Source organism: Saccoglossus kowalevskii, chromosome 10 (genome assembly GCF_978046115.1).
Source record: "Saccoglossus kowalevskii chromosome 10, keSacKowa6.1, whole genome shotgun sequence".
In the NCBI taxonomy this organism is placed as follows: Eukaryota; Metazoa; Hemichordata; class Enteropneusta; family Harrimaniidae; genus Saccoglossus; species Saccoglossus kowalevskii.
This window is the reverse complement of record NC_140650.1, coordinates 27,297,453-27,320,782: the sequence shown is the minus strand read 5'-3', so window position 1 is coordinate 27,320,782 and position 23,330 is coordinate 27,297,453. Positions and strand designations below refer to the sequence as shown.

Sequence of the window (23,330 nt, the reverse complement as noted above, 5' to 3'; positions counted from 1 at the left end):
CTTATTAATGAGGTAATATTTTTAGATTATGCATATCAATGAGAATGTATGACTTAATATGGTCGAATGACAAATGCCTTCAATAATACACCTGTTGCATTGTCATATATGCAATAGTGCTTGAGATACATACAATTACGCAGTCAAATTACCGATGAGCGATTTATAAAATGTCAATGTTTCAAAGAGCACTGTGTAAAAACTTTTCAATGGAAACACTAATAAATAAGTCATCATGTTTCTAGTAAACAGAAGTTTTAAAGAAGTGTTTTTAAATTAAAATCAGGGTATGCATTCAAAAGTTAAATAGTTTTAAGTGCACTTTCACCTAAAATGCATGATTTTAACCCAAAATCAACATCACTTAATATGGTATCACAGTACATTATTGTAAACCATAAAACTCCAAAGTTTAAATAAAACTCTTTCAAATGATATATAACTTGATGGGTAAAAAGTATATTTTACTCGTGCAATTACAGCCAATTAAAAATATAGTGTCCTAACCTGCATCTCTACCTTAATGGATGCGATATTAATATAAATAGACATTTTAATCTAATATAATCAGATCTGTGGATTATCAAAGAGCACCTATAATTTCACAGAAATCTGATGCTTATTGAGAAATTGGTGAAAAAACTGAAAATTGGCTCATTATTAGGAAAATTTGTAATGTAGTTTATATCCATGGATTTGAACAACAAAATTAGTCAGGTCTGGGCATTCTCCAAGTTTCATTTGAATTCTATGATTAGTTCCGGAGATGTTCATAAAAAAGCCGAAAATTGACAAATTATTATGTAAATAAGATTAAACTCAACGTAGAATTACATTTTAATTAAGTTTAATTAAATAAAAATTTAATATCCAGAGACTGAACATAGAAATGTTTGTGAAGCTTAGGTTTAGTAAAGGGGGAAGGTATGGTACAATTATATTAATATTGATATAAACTGTATCATACCTCCACATTTACTAAACCTAAGCTACGCAAAACGTATTAATAATCGAATTAACTATTAATATAAATTATGTTTTCCGAGTACTACGAAAAAGGACCTCGGAAGTTGGTATATATCTGTATTTTTGTCCTCACAACATACAATCCAAGAACATACACACACACACAGATATAATACACAGACAGGGTAATCCCATAGACTTTAGACATGCAACACTAACACATCATGCATTCATACATTCATATCAAGTTTGAATGAAATCAATATAAGCGTGCCTGATAATGCCATAGTAGTTATAGAAACTACATTCAACCCATTAGGTTTTGTCTTATTGTACCAAATTTATACTGGCGGCCACTTGTGGTATGGTCTTCGAATACGGTTTCACTGCGATAACATATCAGTCGTCCAAATATGAAAAAAAGGCTCCTCATCATGTCCACGGATTATGCAACTTGTCCGACTGCTGTTCTTTACTGCAGCATCTAATAACTTTCATGTTGGGTCCCAACCAAACTCCAGACCTGTGCACCCTCTTAACGGCTCCGATGTGCGACGTTGTCCCGTCAACCTCACACAACAAGCCTGCCACTACATCAACCTGAGCATTGCACCAGGTACACGACGGACATATCATGCGGGACAAACTCGCTATCTTCTCTTCTGTCGCATGTATGGAATGAATCCTTATCCACTAACGCAACGCTCAACGATTCTGTTTATGACACATCTTGCAACGTCGTCACTTACCTATGGTACGCTAAAAGTTTACCTCGCAGCTATCATCCGTGCACACATCGAAGCTGGCTTCACCTCATCAATACGCGACGACCTCCTGCTTCACTTCACTATGCAAGGCATTAAAAGACATCACGGCGTGCCAAATCGTGTAAAACTCCCAATCACCATTGCACTGATGCGAATTCTTAAGGACACCGTCGCAAACCATCCCACTATTTGCAACCATGACAAAGCTATGTTGTGGTCTGCCTTCACACTGGCATTCTTCGGCTTCTTGAGAGTCAGCGAATTTGTCGCACCCGCGTCAACCACCTTCGACCTACAACGCACTTTACTGATGGCAGACATCACTTGCAACACAGACCTCGTCATTCCGCTCAAGGCTTCTAAGACAAACCCATTTCGCCGGGGATGTAACATCATCATCGCACCCTCACAGTCATCGGTCTGGGCTGTGCAGGCATACCAGGCGTACAAAGCACTACATACATTGTAGTTCTGTCACTCACCTACCTGCATTCCAGTACGCCAACAGTACTTTCCTCACGCGGCAAGCTGTTAGCAACCACATTCAAGACCTTCTCACTCGCGCATCTGTGCCAGATGTTAACTGTTACACTACTCACAGTTTCCGCAGTGGTGCAGCCACGACAGCTGCTGACGCAAATCTCCCGGACTGGTTGATCAAGGCACTGGGCAGGTGGCGCAGCGACGCCTACCAGACCTAAATTAGCACACCCCCCAGCATTATCCGATCAGGTCCGGGTCACTTGTCCATTGCTGACTGCTCTTCTTTTAACTGTATCTTCGTCATTTGTTTTGAGATTTCATTTCGTTTTCGCTACGTGTATTTGCAGTGTATTTAGTTTAATGTTTTATCGGTCTAACCCTGCTTTGTTTTATCTTATTGCGATAGACTTTGTAATTTTATCAGTTTCTTTAGCGTGTTTCTTTTTCTTATTTACAGTATGTTTGTTAAGTTTTTCAATTTGCTTTTTTTTTTTGGTAAATTTTCAGTTAGTTTTACTCTTCGTGTAAAGCCCATCTCCCACAACACATCATCCTGCCTTTAAATTTGGGGGTTTCCACCACAGACCAAGCAGACTTTACACGGGTACCCACGCTGTTCATTCTCCTGGGGTTGTGAGTGTATCTGCAGGCTCCCGCCAGGGGGACGCCAGCCATGACGCCCGTCTGTACATTCTCTGCTGGTGGAAGGTTGCAACCAGGTACCACCCGCTCAGCGTCATGATGCAATTCACAGGCGAGTCGCATCATGGAGCTGTTCGCTGCGACGCCTGCATCCGCAATTCGCTCCCCCTTCCACTTTTGCCAAAACCTTGTGTCTTGTATCATTTATTGTAGCATTAACACTAATTTTTGTGTTAAACAAAAAAAATGGTCACCAGTTGGCCATTTTGAAACAAACATCAATACATGTACAAAGACACTTGACCCAGTAACCCATCATGAGAATATTCATTTGAATGGTTATCATTTGCTCATATAATAAACATCAATGGATTTCCCCAAATTAGTTTGAATGCCATTTAATGTTTATAGAGATTATGCATTGTACCTGTTCCAACTGCAGGCATAGCAATAGAACTCAGTCTCTGTTTCTCAGCAAACAGCAACATCTCAATTATACTGTCTTCTAACTTCCTGTATGGTGTTATCATATGAATTATCTTAGTACATTTCATATTGCCAGCATTTGTCATGACAACAGAATCCTCTTGTTGTCTACCTACAAAAAAATAATTTTCAGTGTTAAAAAAAACTCAAAGAAAGCTTAGAAAGAACTCCCATCTGCTGAGAGTATTGGAAACACATTAAAAATAATTCGAAAATACTTGTACTTGAGATATTGATGGAAAAGCTGAAAACTAATAATGCAAATCAGAAAATTAATATGAACAGATTTGCGTGTAAAACTAATGAGGTCTGCGCAATGTAACATACCATCAAGTTTTATTGAAATGTAATTAGAACCAAACAATTATGAATTCTTATGCTAATTAGTGAATTAATATGAACAGATTTTAACCCTAAAATAATCAATATTGTCCTAGAGCATCGTAGTACTAAGTTTCATCGAAATGGAATAATTAGTACTTTAGATATCAGTGTCATAGCTCAAAATTGGTCAATTATGCAAATTAGGTAATTAATATGTACAGATTTTAACCCACAATTAATCAGGTCTGTATATTTTCCTACAGCATCCATGTACAGTTGTAAGTTAGGTGATTAATATGCACAATTATTTACCCTAAAACTAATCAGGTCTCTGCATAGTCTCAGAGGATCTATGTACCAAGTTTTATTGAAATGTGATGATTAGTACTTGAGATATTTGTGGAAAAGCTGAAAATTAACTAATTATGCAAATTAGGTGATTAATATGCACACATTTTTATCCCAAAACAATCTCTGCATAGTCCTTGAGTATCTATGTACCCGGTTTCATTGAAATGTAATGTACTTGAAATATCAAAAGCTGAACAATAATTAATTATGCAAATTAGGTAATTAATATGTACTGATATTACCCTAAAACTATCACGTCTGTGCAGTGTCCTATGACATCTATGTACCAAGTTTCATTGAAATGTGATGATTAGTAACTTGAGATATCAGTGGAAAAAACAAAAATTGACTAATCATTATTCAAATTAGATAATTAATATGCACAGATTTTAACCAAAAACTAATCAAATCCTAGCATTAGTTCAGAGCATCTATGTACCAAGCTTCATCAAAATCCAATGAGTAGTTGTTTAGATATCAGTGGAACAGTCATGGAACAGCTAAAATTAGCTAATTATCATGCAAATTGGGTAATTAATATGCACGGATTTTTACCAAAAACTACAGTAATCAAATCTGAGCATAAGTTCAGAGCATCTATGTACCAAGTTTCATCAAAATCTAATGAGTGGTTCTTTAGATATCAGTGGAACAGTCATGGAACAGCTAAAAATTAGCTAATTATCATGCAAATTAGGTAATTAATATGCATGGATTTCTACCTAATCAAATCTGCACATTGGCCCAGAGCATCTATGCACCAAGTTTCATCAAAAACTGATGTATGGTTCTTGAGATAGCAGTGGAACAGACGGACACACATACACACATACATACACACACACACACACACACATACAGACACACTAACTGCAAAGACTCCCATTGTGTGCTTCACACATGGGAGTCAAAAATTATTTTAGATTTCATAAACACTAGACATCAATACAACATGGGTGCAATGTTATTTACCTAATCTCTGACATTCTGCCACAATCGACCCTCCACCTTTTTTCAAAATAGCTTGAGATACTGCACCTGTGAATTGATCAACAAAGTAACACTTAGTCCATTACATTACAATACAATACATATAGTCCAACTATAGTATCATCAATTCCCTATGACCAGTTCACCTGACATCAACCTTTGGGCAAGGGAGGAATGAAAATACGAGAGGAGGATGCCAGCTTAGTCGATGCATATCACGATTAACACAGATTATATATTGTATTCATAATCACGCTAATTACCTTTGGACTATGATTAACCATGACCTGAAAATACTGTTCTTGTATTGGTTCAACGAAACAATGAAAAAACAATCACTGCAATTGCATAATAGTTGTTCTGATTTGTCATTTAACGAATACTGTACAATATGCAACATAATCATAGTTTGATTTCATCTACAGTATTGAACAACTATATTAAAATTTCCATATTGCATCTTCAATATATACATCTTTAAAACATTGATAACATGATTACAAAATTTAATTAAATCATTTGATTGTATGGTGTGTTTCAGATTTAGAAATTTTAATAATCATACATTATATGCTTAATTTGAATACACAGGTAACATTGAATTAAATCAAGTGGTATTCAGATTTGTACTGCCTGCACATAAACTTATAAATGTTATATTTTCCAGTTACTAATTTCAACTCAATTTAATGCATTGATAAATTTAAACAATCTTTGAAAAACACAAATGTGTCTTCCATCATGATGGTTGATACAAACTTATTATTATTCATCTTTTAGTTTTCCACTTCCAAAGTTTTTTAATTATTTTTAAGCAAATGGAAAAATCTGATATCCATACCTTGTCTGAGGTCTAGGTTAACATTGGAACTGTTCACAATAGCATCAGTCATTTCATTTGTAATATCACCTTTCTGTAATTGCACTAAGACATTTCCAACCATCATTTGACAGTCACCAGACCCCCCTGGCTTCTCCTTAAATTGCATATAAAGCGTATCTTCTGCTTCTGCAATAAATTTTTTATAAATATGATGAGCAACATAGTTAAGACTTTGGTTACCTTGCTTTTTGTCACTCATACAATTGTCTCCTTCATAGTATCAAAACAAGTAATGCTTATATTTATTCTAATCTAAGCTGTCAATTGTACTCAATTAAAAATATTTCATGTGTTTCACACTAGACACACCCCAATCAAACTTGATAGGCAAGATTGTATACTTTATTTTATATGAACAATATAACAAGGCTAGATATTGTTTGGATAAAATTATTGTTAAAATTAATATTAACAGCAACAACACCAACAGACATTTTAAATACCTTTTGGCCTTCATAATAACATTACAGGCAAGGCAATCAGCTGATACATCCAATTTTTAGGTGCAATTTATGTATGTTATCTTGAAATATGCTACATGAAGGGAAATTATCTCCATTCTCTTACAGTACATGTGCATAATATATATGGTAGTTATCGAGCTACAAGTAGTATGACATAATAACCACTTTATACTTTGAGAAAAACTCCCTTACCACCTCTAGAAGCTGATGCTGCATAACCTGAAGCTCCCTGGAATGTTTGTCCAGGACTAACTTTTCCTTTCTTCTTTTTTGGTTTCACTGGAGTAAAACCACCATATGCAGAACTGTTGGCACCAATCCTACTAGCAGCAGCACTTCCACCACTGCCATGGCCATGTCGTTTCTTCAATGGCACCCCAGTCAGTCTTCCGATCTCATCTTCAAATGCCTGAAATAATATTGTTGATGACAACAAACAATAAATACTTAGTTTTTGCAAAACATATAAAAATACAGTATACCGGTAGTCATGTCACTTATTTGTTACTTGTGCTGTTTTACAATATAATTTGTTTCTTGATACATAAATCAAATGAATATCAATTAATTAATTGACTGCTGGTAAAATATTTATTGACAGCGTGTATGGTCAAGTTGAACTACATACAATAATTTGTTCCTGCCTTTTTCCGTGTTTTTCTTTCATTTTCACAGTACTGAGCAAATCAGTCACTCAAACAACGCAAAAAAAAATCTTTTGATTCAGGAAAGGATATACTAATATACATATACCGCTTGCTTCTTTGATTGTGTTTTGTTCATTGTATTTAGTTTTTATTAATTGCAGTTGATGTCAACACATCTCAGTTGGAAATCCTTCATTGATAACAAAATTTTGAGTGTTGAGAATGGGTTATGTATTTGGAATAAAACAAATCATTGTCAATGAAATACATGTAGTCCATGTTCATATTACAGACGTGAGATATATAAATGACCTAATGTGTCGTGTATATGTGGAAATTGGTCCAGGCATGTACAAGATATCGCTCCATGGAACTGCATTCATATAAACAAGGGGGATTTAATGCATACATGTTTGTGCGATATGACATCAGATGTATGAGTGCAGTTTCAACTTGATCAGTCCAGCCACATCGAATATATGAAATGGCAACCAGTCGGCCATTTTGAACCCAATCCGAAAAATGAAAAGCCATGCACCAAGGTCCAATTATGTTCACAGTTTGTACAAACTTTGAACAGAGATTATCTGTATATGCACAACTGAGATTCGGTTCCAGAATCATGAAAACGTATGATATTTAATTGGATAGTGAAACAAATGCATGTGCATATAATATAATGTCTGATCATGAGGTTTGTAATGATGCATACCATGCATAATGCACCAAAAATTCACTTCCCTATATTTGAGAGATTAATACCCTCCAAATTTATTGAATTACAATTACGCAACTACTTTCTCAAACTTTTTTTGAAAACGTGAATGTTTTTGAGAGCACTTATTTCTCTCCCAGAAATAAACATCATCACTTCACAAATGAAGGAACACATATCCACTTATGATGTGTACAAAATGAGGTCAGACGTTGATGTGTTAAGTGTTAAAAAATATTTAAATTTCATTTCTACATTTTCAAACTTTGTCAATTAACTACGTGAGCAGAATTTGTTGTTAATTGCAGTCACAATTACGTAAACATCCTATAAACATCTAATATGAAACAGTAAGTAAAACCATGGTTTAGTTTTTATATAAATGGTTAACCAAAAAGTACTCACCTGTATTGTTGGGAAGTCTTGGTCATATACTACAAATAATATATTAGAAATTGAACTGGCAGGATTGTTAGAGCTGTAAGAAGTGACTTCTTCATACATTATTCTAGCAGTTGCATCTCTTGGAAATTGTAATCCACCAGTACCAATAGCGGGGAAAGCGATGGATGAGTACCCATTTTGTGAAGCTGTGTTTAGACATGTTTGCATAATCTTCCTCAGAACCTGAAACATTGATAGGACCATGAAAAATTGTTTTGAATAACATCACAAACATAAATGATGTACATCAGTAAAACTCACTTTTTAAAGACATCTAGAGTTGAGCAAAATTGGTCAATTAATGACTGAGAAATGGATGCCAGTTGGTCATTTTCAATCAAATCACAAACAAACTAAATGTGCATCAGTTAACCTATCAAATATAAAGTCACGTTTGAATACAGTCAAATCCAGACATGCCTGGAAATGGCCAAAAAAAGGAAATGGCTGCCAGTCAACAATCTTTGATACGATGGTGAAACTAACTGTTATGGACATGTGTTCTACCATGTAGAATTTAAAGAAAAAAAAAGCTTGTTAACATTACATTTTCAAACAATATTACTGCCAGTCAGCCATTTTTGATTCCGGCACAAAACAACTCAATACAGAGATTTATTGTAACATATATAATGTATGTACTAAATTTGAATAAAACTGACAAAGCATGTCCAAGATACCACATTTTCATCAAGCAGCCTCTCAGCTGAGATATTCGCTGTTATCAATGCACATTTCAAATAAAGAATTGAAGATACCACAAAATGAACAAATTTAAGAGAGATCAACCTTTAGTACCTATACATGTATATATAATATCAAAGCAATCTTACTTGTGGTTTTCAACAAGAAGTCGAAAAAGTAAAAAGTAGACGTGGACGACAGATGACGGACAATCACTCAAAGTCAACAGCAGAGCTAAAAACAAAATGGCTGCCAGTCGGCCATATTGGGTCAAATTGCTCAACCACTACATGTGCACATGCGTGGGACAAAGTACTAAGCACATGGAAAAAATGAACAGATTTGGTCCAGGGGGTTCTGAAACATGATGGCAGAATTAGAGATATAGCGACTAAATTATAAGTTCCTATTTTCGACTTCATTCGAATGGGAACTAAAAAAGTATTTCCATGATATGTCCTACTTTATGAGATGCAGGTGAATAAACCATGGAACTGACATGGCCAGTTGGTGAGGTTAGTAAATGTGATAATTAATAACAATAAAAGCAAACATTCCCTGTATATCATAATGTAATTTTTACAAATTAGATATTTAGTGAATTCTGATAGCACAAGAACAATCAAAGAAAGCTTAGAAAGAACTCCCGTGTGCTGAGAGTATTGAAGACACATTAAAAATTAATTCAAAATTGTTTGTACATGAGATATTGATAGAAAAGCTGAAAACTAATTATGTACATCAGGTAACTAATATGAACAGAACAGAACAAAAAAATTATGAATTATTATGCTAATTAGAGAATTAATATGAACAAATTTTAACCCAAAATTAATCAGGCCTGTCTATTGTCCTAGAGCATTTATGTATTAAATTTTATTCAAATGTGATGATCAGTAATTGAGATATCAGTGTTAATTAATTATGTTAATTAGGAGATTAAATATTTACCAAAAACTAATTGGGTTTCTGCATAGTTCTCTTTAAAAGTTTCATTAAAATCCAATTTGTGGTTCTTTATCAGTGGAACATTATTCAAATTAGGTAATTAATATCCAATTAAAACTAATTAGGTCTCTGCATAATCCTAGAAGATCTATGTAGCAAGTCTCATTGAAATATGGTGATTACTACTTGATATATCAAAAGCTGAAACTTAATTAATTATGCAAATTAGATAATTAATATGTACTCATATTACCCTAAAAACTACCAGGTTTGCGCAGTGTCATATGACATCTATGTACCAAGTGTCATTGAAATGTGATGATTACTACTTGAAATATCAAAAGCTGAAAATTAATTAATTATGCAAATTAGCTAATTAATATATACTGATATTAGCCTAAAATTATCAGGTCTGTGCAGTGTCCTATGATGTCTATGTACCAAATTTCGTTGAAATGTGATGATTACTACTTGAAACATCAGAAGCTGAAAATTAATTAATTATGCAAATTAGGTAATTAATATGTACTCGTATTACCTTAAAAACTATCAGGTCTGTGCAGTGTCCTATGACATCTATGTACCAAGTGTCATTGAAATGTGATGATTACTACTTGAAATATCAAAAGCTGAAAATTAATTAATTATGCAAATTAGGTAATTAATATGTACTCATATTACCTTAAAAAACTATCAGGTCTGTGCAGTGTCCTATGACATCTATGTACCAAGTGTCATTGAAATGTGATGATTACTACTTGAAATATCAAAAGCTGAAAATTAATTAATTATGCTAATTAGGTAATTAATATCTACTGATATTACCCAAAAAACTATCAGGTCTGTGCAGTGTCCTATGACATCTATGTACCAAATTTCATTGAAATGTGATGATTAGTGCTTGAGATATCAGTGGAAAAGCCGAAAATTGATTAATCATTATGCAAATTAGGTAATTAATATCCAATTAAAACTAATTAGGTCTCTGCATAATCCTAGAAGATCTATGTAGCAAGTCTCATTGAAATATGATGATTACTACTTGATATATCAAAAGCTGAAATATAATTAATTATGCTAATTAGGTAATTAATATGTACTCGTATTACCCTAAAAACTATCAGGTCTGTGCAGTGTCCTATGACATCTATGTACCAAGTTTCATTGAAATGTGACAATTACTACTTGAAATATCAAAAGCTGAAAATTAATTAATTGTGCTAATTAGGTAATTAATATCTACTGATATTACCCTAAAAACTTTCAGGTTTGTGCAGTGTCCTATGACATCTATGTACCAAGTTTTATTGAAATGTGATGATTAGTACTTGAGATATCAGTGGAAAAGCCGAAAATTGATTAATCATTATGCAAATTAGGTAATTAATATTGCACAGATTTTTACCCAAAACTAATCAAATCTGCGCATTAGTTTGGAGCATCTGTGTGCCAAGTTTCATCAAAATCCAATGAGTGGTTCTTTAGATATCAGTGGAACAGTCATGAAACAGCCAAAAATCAGCTAATTATCATGCAAATTAGGTAATTAATATGCATGGATTTTTACCAAAACCTAATCAAATCTGCGCATTGGCCCAGAGCATCTATGCACCAAGTTTCATCAAAAACTGATTTATGGTTCTTGAGATATCAGTGGAACAGACGGACACACATACACACACACACACACATACACACATACAGACACACTAACTGCAAAGACTCCCTTTTTGTGCTTCGCACACAGGAGTCAAAAATTAAGTTCATATTTTGTTTATGAATTATATAATTCATTCATACTAGACCCAAACATGCTTTTTCTGAATTTTTGAAAAAAAACACAATAAAAAACAACTAAATTATATCTATTTTGGAAAAAGAAAATGACCAGAACTGTTTTCTTACTGTTCTTGGCCTTATCATACACTCATATCAGACTTGAGACTCAAAATTTACCTTTAATTTTAATGTTGACAACTGTATGCATCTTAAAGCACCAAGAGACATATAATAAACAAGCCATGCATGGCACAGTCCTAGTTAGTTATCAAACTTAAGATATATAGTTTTGTTTATGGTAATATAGCTGGAATATAACCATGTCAGGAATATGATTTTTTTATTATTAAAATGATTGACATTTGTATCTGATCGTCAAACAAGTACTTGTCCATATTGAGAGATATTGCTCTGGAACAGCATTCAAAATCATCCATTTTGAATACATGTATATATATATATAACATTATATATAACGAATATATAAAATTTGAATATAATCAGTCAAAGCATTTAAGAGATACATGTATGGCTCTCGAAGCCAATCATTAAAACAAAATGGCTGCCAGTCAGCTATTTTGAATCCAATCTGAAAAATAAAATGATGTGCATCAGGAACCTGTAATGTCTAATGTATGTTATACGTTGGAACAAAATCCATCCATAAATGCAAGAAATGCTTGATATTTGAGGATTTTTTTAGCACAAAAATAGCCACCATTTGGCCACTTTGAAAGAATCGTCAAACCAATATATTCGTATATCCATGACATGATGTATAATGAATATTAAAAATTTGAACATAATCAGTCAAAACAAGTCAGACATACACTGTATGGGTCTGGAAACCCATTCATTAAAACAAAATGGCCGCCAGACAGCCATTTTGAATCTGATCTGACAAATAAAATGATGTGCATCAGGAACCCATAATGTCTAATGTATGTACTAAGTTTGAATAAAATCTATCCATAAATGCCAGAAATGCTTAATATTTGATGATTTTTTAGCACAAAAATGGCCACCATTCGGCCATTTTGAATAGGATCGTCAAACCAATATATTCGTATAGCCATGACATGATGTATAATGAATATTTAAAATCTGAACATAATCAGTGGAAGCAAGCAGTCGGCCATTTTGAATCTAATCTGAAAATATTTTGTAGGGACACTTAGCTCACTGCTAGGAGGATTTGCTTAGCACCCCTTAGATAGTCTTTGCAACCCTGTTTAATTAAGCGCTTAATTTAATTTGGCAGCCAATCAGTTCTCACTTGTACATGACACTTAGCGTCACCTAAATTTCTTTTGTCTCTATTGTTACCACTCATTCATTCAGTTTTTTTTTTTTATCACGCTACAGTGCACAGTGCATTATCGTCAATCCCACCACCATCCCCATCTTCCGCCTTTTGGCCCCTTCATTCTGACTTACTGGGCCAGGGATTTCATCCTGCCCCCCATTCAGTTTCTCAGTAGCCACTCCCCAGGCTACTCCTCACTTGCTCGGCCACCTTCACGGTCACACACGACCTTGGTGGCACGGTGACCTTCATCCCCTGGGCAGCATAGTGACCTTCAGCTACAAGGTCACTTCGTGGCCTTGACGTTGATCTCACTTATGCCCTTGGCCTGGTAAGTTAGACTGAAGGGACCCCTTGCCCAATTTATAGTTTTATTAGAAATATGATTTTTTGTTTTTTGTAGAGTTAACTGTTTTTTATTATTGCATAATTAGTAAGTTTTTTGGTTTGTATGTGTTGATTTTGTATGTGCTTTTTTATTAAATGTAATTCAATTTATATCTTCTGTGTGCGGTGTGTCTTTACAAATTGATGATTTTTAGCACAAAAATGGCCGCCATTCGGCCACTTGAATCAGATCGTGAAACAAATTGATGTGCATATGTATAATATCATGTATGATGTATGTGTGAAGTTTGATTGTGATTGGTCCAGGCATTTCTAAGATACAGGTCCGGACGCACGCACGCACAGACGCACGCACGCACGCACACACGGACACACAGAGATCAAAACACAAGTCCCCGTTTTCGGGGACTAACAAAATGGCCACCGGTTGGCCATTTTGAATACATCTGTATATCTATGACATGATGTATAATGAATATGTAAAATTTGAACATAATCAGTCAAAGCATGTCAGAGATATGGCTCTGGAACCGTATAGGTCTAGGATGCAAGGACACACAGACACACAGAGGTCAAACCATAAGACCCTGTTTTGGGGCTGCCATTTTAAATCAGAACATGAAACAAATTACATGGGAGTATTAAGGGAGTTTTTTATTATACAAATTTTATTTCTGCTTCTACTGTTTTTCATGTCATGTAGTTATAAGTTAGATTGCGATCAGTCAATGAATGTCAGAGAAGAAGCTCTATAACAGCATTTGCATTCACCCATTTTGGATTCGATCTGAAAAAAACATTATGGTCCTGTTATATATGTTCATTGTATGTACAAAAATTGACAAATTGATCTGAATCCAAAATGGCTGAAATGCTTGATTTTGATGAATTGTAACATTAAAATGGCCGCCAATCAGCCAGTTTTGAATTTGATGGTGGTACAAATAAATACGACATGATGTATCTATAAACATGTCAGAGATATGGCCCCACAAATTAAAGCATCTGTTTAAAATGGTAGTAAGTTAGCCATTTCAAATTCAATCTGATAAACAAAATTACGCACAGCTTAAGTCTGTTTGAACAAATTACATTCATCCATACATGACATAGATCTGCGTCTGGAATGGCAGAGATGCTTAAATAAAATTGCCGCCATTCGACAAATAAACGTGCATACATGTGTATGTATCGATGTAAAGTTTGAAAGTGATTGGTCAAGGCATGTCAGTGATGTGCTTTGGAACAGCATTTCTTAAAAAAAATCAGTTGGCCATTTTGAATTCAATCTGAAAACAAAATTACATGCATCAAGGTCTCAGTAATATGTTGTTCAGCCATATTGCATCAGAATGTGAAACGAATAGATGTGCATATTCATCCCAAGATATACGATATATATGTGAAGTTTGACTATGATCGGCCAAGACAGATAGAGGTGTGTACGCATGTTCTTGGACTTGTTCAAATGCTGACATGAAGTCGCTAATTTCCATACCTGACTAGCATTCGTTCCTCTAGGATCCCATGAACAGCACAGTACATGGTATATATTAGTACATTGCATGTTTCCTCCACTGGTTACAATAACATCCCCTTCATTAGTAGTAATGCCACTCATTTTTTGGCTATTGATTTCTTGCTGAAGCCTCATTCCTCCTGCTAGCAATATGGATTTAGAAACTGCACCAGTGTTGAGATTCAAAGTGGATTGTGTTGTGTTCACAATCACATCCACCTGAGAATAAACAATAAGTAATTAAAATTAGGTTTATATATCAGTACAAACATATAAATAGTTGATCTAATAATGAAACATGCAGTGATTGAATCAGGAAATAAGGCAAAGGGTTTTTAACCTGCCCATTCACCTAGTTCATACCCACCATAGACTCTGGTCAGTCAAAATGACTATTTTAAACTGTAGGTATTAATCTGCGATTCAGCCAATGACGGAGAGAGAAATCTAGGCCATGACCTCATAGATTTTCTTCCACCTCATGTAACACATGACCAAGGGAAAGGGGTTAGTCCATCTTGCCTTATGTTCACTCCAATGTTTTCTCCGTATACAAGGATTTAAAGCCAATCGCTATGGAAAGTGGGGTGGTTGAGAGGGACCTAGAGTCTATGGTAGGTATGAACTAGGTAAATAGGCGGATTGAAAACCCTCTGCCTAAATTCGCTACGTTTAATTACCCACCATAGCCTCCAGTCTGTCAAAATGACTATTTTGAATTGTAGTCAGTCAGATAACGAGAGATGAAAGATTTCTTAGCAAAACAGAAAATAAAGGAAAATTTTGTAATTACTTATGACTACTACCTAGCTAAGACAAGTGAAAAACAGTGCCTTACCTTGTCAGTGTCGTCCCATAGTAAAAGCATATTGCTGCATGATGGCGTGACGGGGTAGTCATTGCCTGAGGACGCTAGACTCAAACCCGATTCTGGGGGTAACTATAGCATTCCAAAAGGAAGAGGCTGCAAGAGGGCATGATCAAAAGCGAGACCTGGGAATGTCCAAGGAGCGCTGATAGAAGAAACTTCTTTGCACAAATCTGTAGCCAAGACTGCGCTATCACCTATGCGCAGGGATCCTTGTGGTCATCCCGGCTGGGTCAACAATCAAAGTCTGACCCGTGACGACAGGACCCACCCCAAAAAGACCTTCCTAATGTGCTCATACTTGGTGTCTCTGTAGACCCTGTGCTGAGGATGCCAGTCAGTCATAAACCTCAAACACTGTCAAAGTGATCCACCTAAAATAGTTGGTGAGGCTGGTCTATCCTGCTTATCCTGGCCATAGACATAAACATATGCTTGCTGCCTTGCCTTGACTCCCTAGTATGTCTCTCATAGCAACTCAAAGCTCAAACCAGACATAGAAGCAACTACTTCTGATTCTCTGAGATGACAACATTGGCGCAAATGGGGGATGATGATCGACTGTGGATCGTGCCCTGGGATTTGATTCTCTGCGAGAAACTTAATTCTGTTAAGAAGACTGTTTTCCACATCAAATATTTCCAGCGGTTCAAAGGGTGGTCCACTTAGAGCTGACAACACAACCGACAAATCCCAATTGGGTGGTTCCCTAGATTGGTGTCTAGACCTCTGATTATGAAAAGCAGTAAACAGTCTCCTAATAAAAGGACAATCAATCAGCTAGTTTTGTCCCCAAAGAATTCTCGATGGTGGGTAACAAAGCTGACCTATAACAAACTATTGCTGTATAGAACAATCCTAACTCGGCAAACACATGGACGTAAAAATTAGCTACCTGACCAACAGTGGGGTGGCAAGGATCAACCTCCCTTCCACTACATCAATCAACGTATGCCCACCACTAAAACTCGCTTCCCTGTGACCTGGAGAGGGAGACCACCCAAGGAAGAGGAGGATCCATCACCTGGTCCCTACTCCTCTCCCCGGGCTGCTTCTGGGCAGTGGGTGCAGACTCCGGCCAGTGCGGATTCCACCTATACCATCTGGTTGTTGGCTTTCCAAAGCTCCGAGACTGCAGCCTCGATCTCCCCATCAAAGAGCGTGGAGGAGGTACAGTCTGCATAACTGAGCAGTGAAGTTCCCTGTGGCTCAGTTTGCCGCACAGAGGTAGCCCCTGTCAAGAGAGCCAGATGACACTGCATGATATCACACATAGCTGTGTGATGTCCCACCAACAAATATGTCTGCTGGTCTAGAAGGCTGGTGTGTTCCGTCTCTGAGACTGAGTCCTCGATACACACCGTAATACATTCCAGTGTGCTGGCCACAAAAAGTTAATGGGTCACAACTCTGCTTTCAGGGCATGGTGGACTGATTCTGACTAACATGCCGAGAAACTCGACAGAACATGGCCATCCCCGTTTACCTGGGTTGAGGGAAGGAACCCAGGGATTCTGCTGGCTCCATGCACCCTCCGCCACATTCAGCAATCAGCCGGACCAGGTGGGCCACACAGTCGGTGTTGCTTTGGATCCTGCCATCTGGGATCCCGGAAGCCACAACACTACCAAGCGTGACTACCTAAGGATCAAGGGTGAGGGTTTGAACATCGGGTCACCAGGACCAATGACTTCCCGCATCACCCCAATAGCGTAGTTCACAGAGTCGTTTCAGAGAATGGGCTCAGAGGGGCTGACCGAGGTGCCCTGACCGTCGGCCCCCGTCAGCCTTCTGGGGACTAGGCCTCAACGGAGACCCAGTACCACTGGCCTGCACCCCACCTGCTTCCCAATCAATGGGGAGGTCAGATGGGGATCAAGAGGATCCCGGGAGGAAGCACCTGTTGAATGTGAATATCACTTTCAAGTGTGTCTTTTCTCATTTGCCGACCAAAAGGCACCTGCAGTGGAGGCAACCCGCTCCACTTGCAGCTTGTCTACCCGACCTGCAAGGGACGAAAGTTGTCCTGACAGGCCCTCGGCAGTAGCCAAATCTTGGAGCCAAACCCGGTAACCAGTGAGTGACCCACAACAGGCCCCATAGGAGCAATAGGCTCCAGGGGCACGACCTCGTTGTTGCCGGTACGATTGAGCAGGCCTTGGTTCTATCGCTGTTGGGCCCCCCACTCATCAATGCGGCATCCAAGGTACTGGTAGACGAATGGGGGGACTTCCCACCCATACTAGAATTCCTCTCAGTCATGCCCCCAGGGCCACCAGAACTGACTGTGAGGCAAGCCCAAACCCAAGCAGCACGGTCAGCCTCTGCAACATGAATGCGGTCTTGGAGCTCATCCCAGTTCTAGCATCCCAATTTGAACACACAACCTCATTGCAAAGAAATTCGAACTCCGCACACATTTTAAACATAAATCTACTATAGGGGTTCCAACCCGGAAGATCCCAGTGGCAATTCCCCTAGACCAAGTCGAACTTTGGGGTGACAACACAGGAGGTGAGGAGATCTTCTAGGAGTGCTTTCTTTCTTCTAGTTGGCCATTTTAGCTACACTAAGAAATGAACAAGGTACACATGAGTAGGACGAAAAAACAGTTGCAACTGACACAATGAAGCCCTGCAAAAATGGTCAAATGCGTCACCAGATATTTGTTTGTGAGATACAAAAAAGAACACGGCCCCTAATAAGAAAAATGTTCATCCTACCAGACACCACATCTTACTGTTACCAACTGTCACAGGAGTACAATGTACCTCAAAAACTGCTGAGTGAACTGCACTGTTTTGCTGCGATGCACACTTGGTGCAGAGAAAACAGAGAGTGAGCATAAGGCAAGATGGCACTGACCTCTTGACTGTAATTTTGACTGACCGGAGTCTATGGTGGGTAATTAAACGTAGTGAATTTACTGAAAATACTATTTTAGCTGGAATTAATTATTGCAGAAAAGACTTTTTGGGTGTTTTGTATGGAATTTATTTTCAGTTTTAGTTAAATGTAAAAAAAGGTATATTTGCTGAAAATTATTTGACAGTGCGAGACGGTAGCAAGACAACAGCCCCCTGGACAACTGCTGCTCTCGTTATCTTTTTAATATTCACCTTTTGTTGTGCTATACTTCCTTTTACCAAGCATATTGTCTTTCCCTCTTTTGTTTTAATTTCTCCAGGTTTAGATGAGCCATGGATACCATGACCTCCAGGCAGAGGCTCATCATCTGGATAGTTACCAATAATTCCACCTCCCTGTCCCGGTTGATTGCCCATTCCTCGTAGTGTTTGTCTGCCACGATGATGATCTGTGTAAGATATTAATATTACAGTTCTTACAAATACAAATGCATATAATTGTTACTAGCCAGTTACTACCACTGATTTGCATAGTCTTAACTATACAAATGGGCTTCATTAGTGCAAAATCTATACCACTATAGGTAAACAAATTTTAAGAGGAAATGGCCTTCCAAGTTGCCGACCACCCTTGGAGTACTCTGTATTCATATTTTCTATTTGTCTAACCCATTAGGACACTTTTGCTGAGCTGATTTATCATTAGCCTTGCTCTAGCGATTTTGATTAGAATGTAAAAAAATCTTGCTAAGTAGTGTATGGTCATCTGCGGACAAAATGGCTGCTATGCTTTGATGACTTTCCCATCTAGGAAGTCTCCACTCAGAGAAACGTTTGCATAATGCGACTCCTGCACTTCCGTAAAATAAGTATCCTTGTTGCTTGGTTCAATGGTGTGAGCGCTTATTATGCATTCCACAACAAACTCACTAATTTCACTAATTCATTCCATGTTGCTATCTACAGTGAAACCTTGAATATACTCTGTACTCGTTTTGCATTTAGTGCTCTATCTCAGGCTGAGTATTTTCATTTGGCAGCCACTGTCACCTGTTTTGTTGTATGCATGGCAATAGTTTTTGCAATTTTTAGGTAGCTTACTTTACATTAGAAATCTGACCTTGTGTGAGGCTTACTGGCAATGTCTAGTTCTTTTCACACAGTATGGGTACAATACCATTCCACTCCACACCTCCTGTGACAATGCAGGCACTGTGTGAACTGTTTCCAGTCCAAAGAGGAGCACATCTTTGATATCACCTTAGATATCTGATCCTAGTTTCTTGGCTAGTATACATTTTGATCTTGTCCCTCTGGACCTGCTCTTTTTGGCTAGTTCAGGCAGTAGTTCATTTTGAACAACTTTTCAAATTTTGAACATACTTCAAACCACAGTCCCTCTATCCCCGGTCTAGAAACGGTCATTGTATTAGGTGTGAATTGGTCTCCTTCCCTGGCAAAGGCGCATTGCGGGTGTGGGCAAAGTATTGTCACGTGATCAGTACGTGATTTGACATCGTCAGTGTTATGTATTTTTTTACAACTTAGTTGTTTATTCCAGAATTCGTACTTTTTCACATAATTTTTTAATCAGGATATCTGTATAAGGTCATATTTTAGCCGGCGAGTAGTTCTTTAATTCATCTATTTTACCAGCAGCGACACATTTTTGCAACAAATTTTCATACCTTTACCCAGATATTTGTCGTTTTTGATTTTGGGGTGATTGAAATTAACTCAATTTTATTTACCATACTTCTCGGTGCGAAACCAATATTTGTCTTCGATTTTGACATTTTATGATCGAAAAAATTCTTAGTTGATGCCATGGACAGTAGAAAGAGGTATACAGATAATATTTAATATTTTTCCAGTGTACTTCTTATATTTTAGTTCTCATATTTTTTTTTCTTTTTTTTTTTGCTACTTTTAGATGTTTGTTGTTGTTGTTATATTTTGTTATTTTAGTTCATGTAACTTAATTTCTTTTTGTCTATCAAAAGTTTTTTTTTCATAAGTCTTTGAGTGAAATGTATTATTTATTTGGTGCAGCTCCTAGTTTACATAGTGAGCCCCTGTTACAAAAGGGAAGCAATAAATAAATAAATAAATAAATAAATAAATAAATAAATAAATAAATAAATAAATAAATAAATAAATAAATAAATAAATAAATAAATATCATTAAAAATTGGTGGGCTGATTTGTTATTTGTCACACCGCATTTTATTAATGTTAAATTGAGCGACTTCTATGGATGCTTTTTAGATCGTAAATGCAAATGGCGACGTTTTGAAATGGCAATGTACTCAATTCAGTGCTAAAAAAATCATTTATATACAAACATTGAAGCATTGTTATATACTTTTGCATAGAATAAAGTCATTAGTTGTGGTATAGTTGACTTGAACTATTATGAACCCCCCCAAGAATCAGAAATATCACAGGTTTTTCGATCGACTACGTTAACATAAACGACGCGATTTTGACAAGATTTGTTTAGCGATGTCAGCATGTTGGCACGCGAAGTTTTTTCCCTATTAAAACGAGAGAATGAACATAATTCCCGATATTAATCTTTGAATTGCAGGAACTGGATGTTTATGAGTTGGTAGGCTGGTTGTGATGCGTATCAGGGTTCAAAAAACCCGAATTTCATAGTGATAATTTTGTTTACATGTTTGTTTACGATGTGGTTGCCCGAATTTGAAGTCAAAGTGAAGTCATACAATGAGGTATCGCTTTGCATGACGGTAACTTTTGAAGGTATTGTAATCTGTCTGACTTCCTGACTCCCTCGGCCCGCGTGTGAATGGTTTGTTTACCCGCACTGCGGTTCGAGACAAAAGAACGCTAGTCGTTTCCAGACCGGGGATAGAGGGACTGTGTTCAAACCATATTCAATACACCCAAACTGTCAACCTGTTTTTCATGAAAGGGCATCATACTAGTTTAGAGTGAATGTGTTCAGACTCAGCATCACTGGTGTTTATGCCAGGATCTTCTTCATTTACCCATATAAAGACAACTAGTTTCTCCACCATCCATCAAAGGAGAATGATCCAGTCCAACACTTTCAATATACACATTACAATTTCTGCGATTGATGAGATGTATAATCAATGGATATCTCAATTAGAAATATCACTGAATTACGTATTACCTAAGATTGCAGTGGGCAAAGAATCTAGACTTGCCTGTTGACTTACCCGATCCATGTTGTGGTGGATCATTCTCAAATTAACAAGCACTTATTGTTCAGGATTATCTTTAACTTATCGTGCCTGACTGTCTCAGTTTTGACTGAGGTTTTGTTCGTGAGATGGGGTTGAATGGGAACACTGGGACACCTATAAACCATCCAGACACATCAACAAGCGTTACAAAGCAGACAATTTCATGTGTGGTGTGCCCATTCTGTCACCTACCTCAATGAAGAAGGAGGGATGAGATCATTGCTTCTCATCAACCATTCAGTAGAGATTAATTCTCTCCTGGGATACAACATTCTAATCATGTCAAGGGATGTACTATACATGTCGATACCATCAAGCTGATTGCATACTGGGTAGACCCTTTTAAACACTGACACGCTATGGCCGTTTGATGTATACGCAGGTGACAACTCTCCTGCTTTAAGCAACATTTACAAATGTACTATATGCATTGTTACCAATAAGTGTCATATAATAACATTCGCTTGTTTCGTTTATATATAAGCATGATGTCCCGATCTAATTCCTGTTTAGGATTCCGGGGAGCTGTGATGTTTGTGTAGTACTACAGATTTATGCATCATTATCTGAATACTTAGACACTATCTTAATCATACAAATTAGTGGTAGTAATAGGCTAGTAATGACACAAACTAGAAAAAAATATCAGTAACATCACTCATTCAAAGCTCTTGTTTTGAGCTGTACCTGAACCAGGGCATAACAACTTTGACAATTAAATTAGCAAAATATTTGACATTACCTGTATATAAAGTAGTACTAGTATCATCCGATGTAAGAGAAACTTTATCCTCTCCAAATTCCTTTAAAATAGCATTCTTAAAACTCTCACAAGTCTTGTCAGAGTTATCCATCAACCGTATCTCTGATAATAACCCGGGCGGCGATTTCTTAGCCCATTCATGAACGGCATTGACAATCGTTTGTGTGCATAAATCAAGTGGAAATCCCATTCCCCCTGAGCTGATTGCTGGTATGGCAATTGAACTGAATTTCAAATAGTCAGCCATAGAAAGACTGTTGCTTACTGCATCAGCAAGCATATTTTCTTCTTGAGATTTCTTCTGTGTATAGTACCCATATGAAGATTGGTTAAAGCTCTTGTTCCATGTGGGTCCAATAGCATGGATGACTATTTTACATGGCATATTACCACCAGATGTGTGTACAACTTGACCTGCATGCAGTCTTCCAGATTGTTTCCTTAATATACCTGCAATTTCTTGGTTAATTTTAGGCCCACCTAACAGTAAGGAAATATACATAACCAATACATTATTAATAATACACACAACTGGTTTAAACTAGTTAAGGACGAGACACATCTTCTTATTGCATTTTTGATACTTTCCTTATTTTTGGAGTGATTCCAAATCTTTGTAATAATAGCTGAACAATGGTATTAACAAGTTTAAAATTGTGAAACAAAAACAAGTCAACACATCCCCATTGCGAAATAATAATAAAAACTGAAATGAAATACATATTAAATCTAATAATAAAATTATTGTAACATTAAAATAAAATAAAACAAAGTGACATGCATCAAGATTCCTCATGGTTTTATGTATGTAACAAGTTATAATGAAATCGGTCCATACATGACTGAGATC

At 36.7% G+C, this 23,330-nt stretch overlaps 1 protein-coding gene across 1 annotated transcript in view; it reads right to left on the bottom strand.

Annotated features, from left to right (window-relative positions):
- LOC100374497 (protein mono-ADP-ribosyltransferase PARP14-like) overlaps positions 1-23,330 on the bottom strand; it is a 109,580-nt gene that overhangs the window by 10,318 nt on the left and 75,932 nt on the right. Inside the window, exons 10-17 of the mRNA XM_085504445.1 lie at positions 22,460-22,960; positions 18,734-18,930; positions 14,726-14,965; positions 8,124-8,345; positions 6,549-6,765; positions 5,851-6,018; positions 4,992-5,057; positions 3,286-3,456 (exon numbers count right to left, since the gene is read on the bottom strand). Coding sequence (XP_085360571.1) covers positions 3,286-3,456; positions 4,992-5,057; positions 5,851-6,018; positions 6,549-6,765; positions 8,124-8,345; positions 14,726-14,965; positions 18,734-18,930; positions 22,460-22,960 — 1,782 coding nt within the window. The remainder of the gene's footprint in view (positions 1-3,285; positions 3,457-4,991; positions 5,058-5,850; positions 6,019-6,548; positions 6,766-8,123; positions 8,346-14,725; positions 14,966-18,733; positions 18,931-22,459; positions 22,961-23,330) is intronic.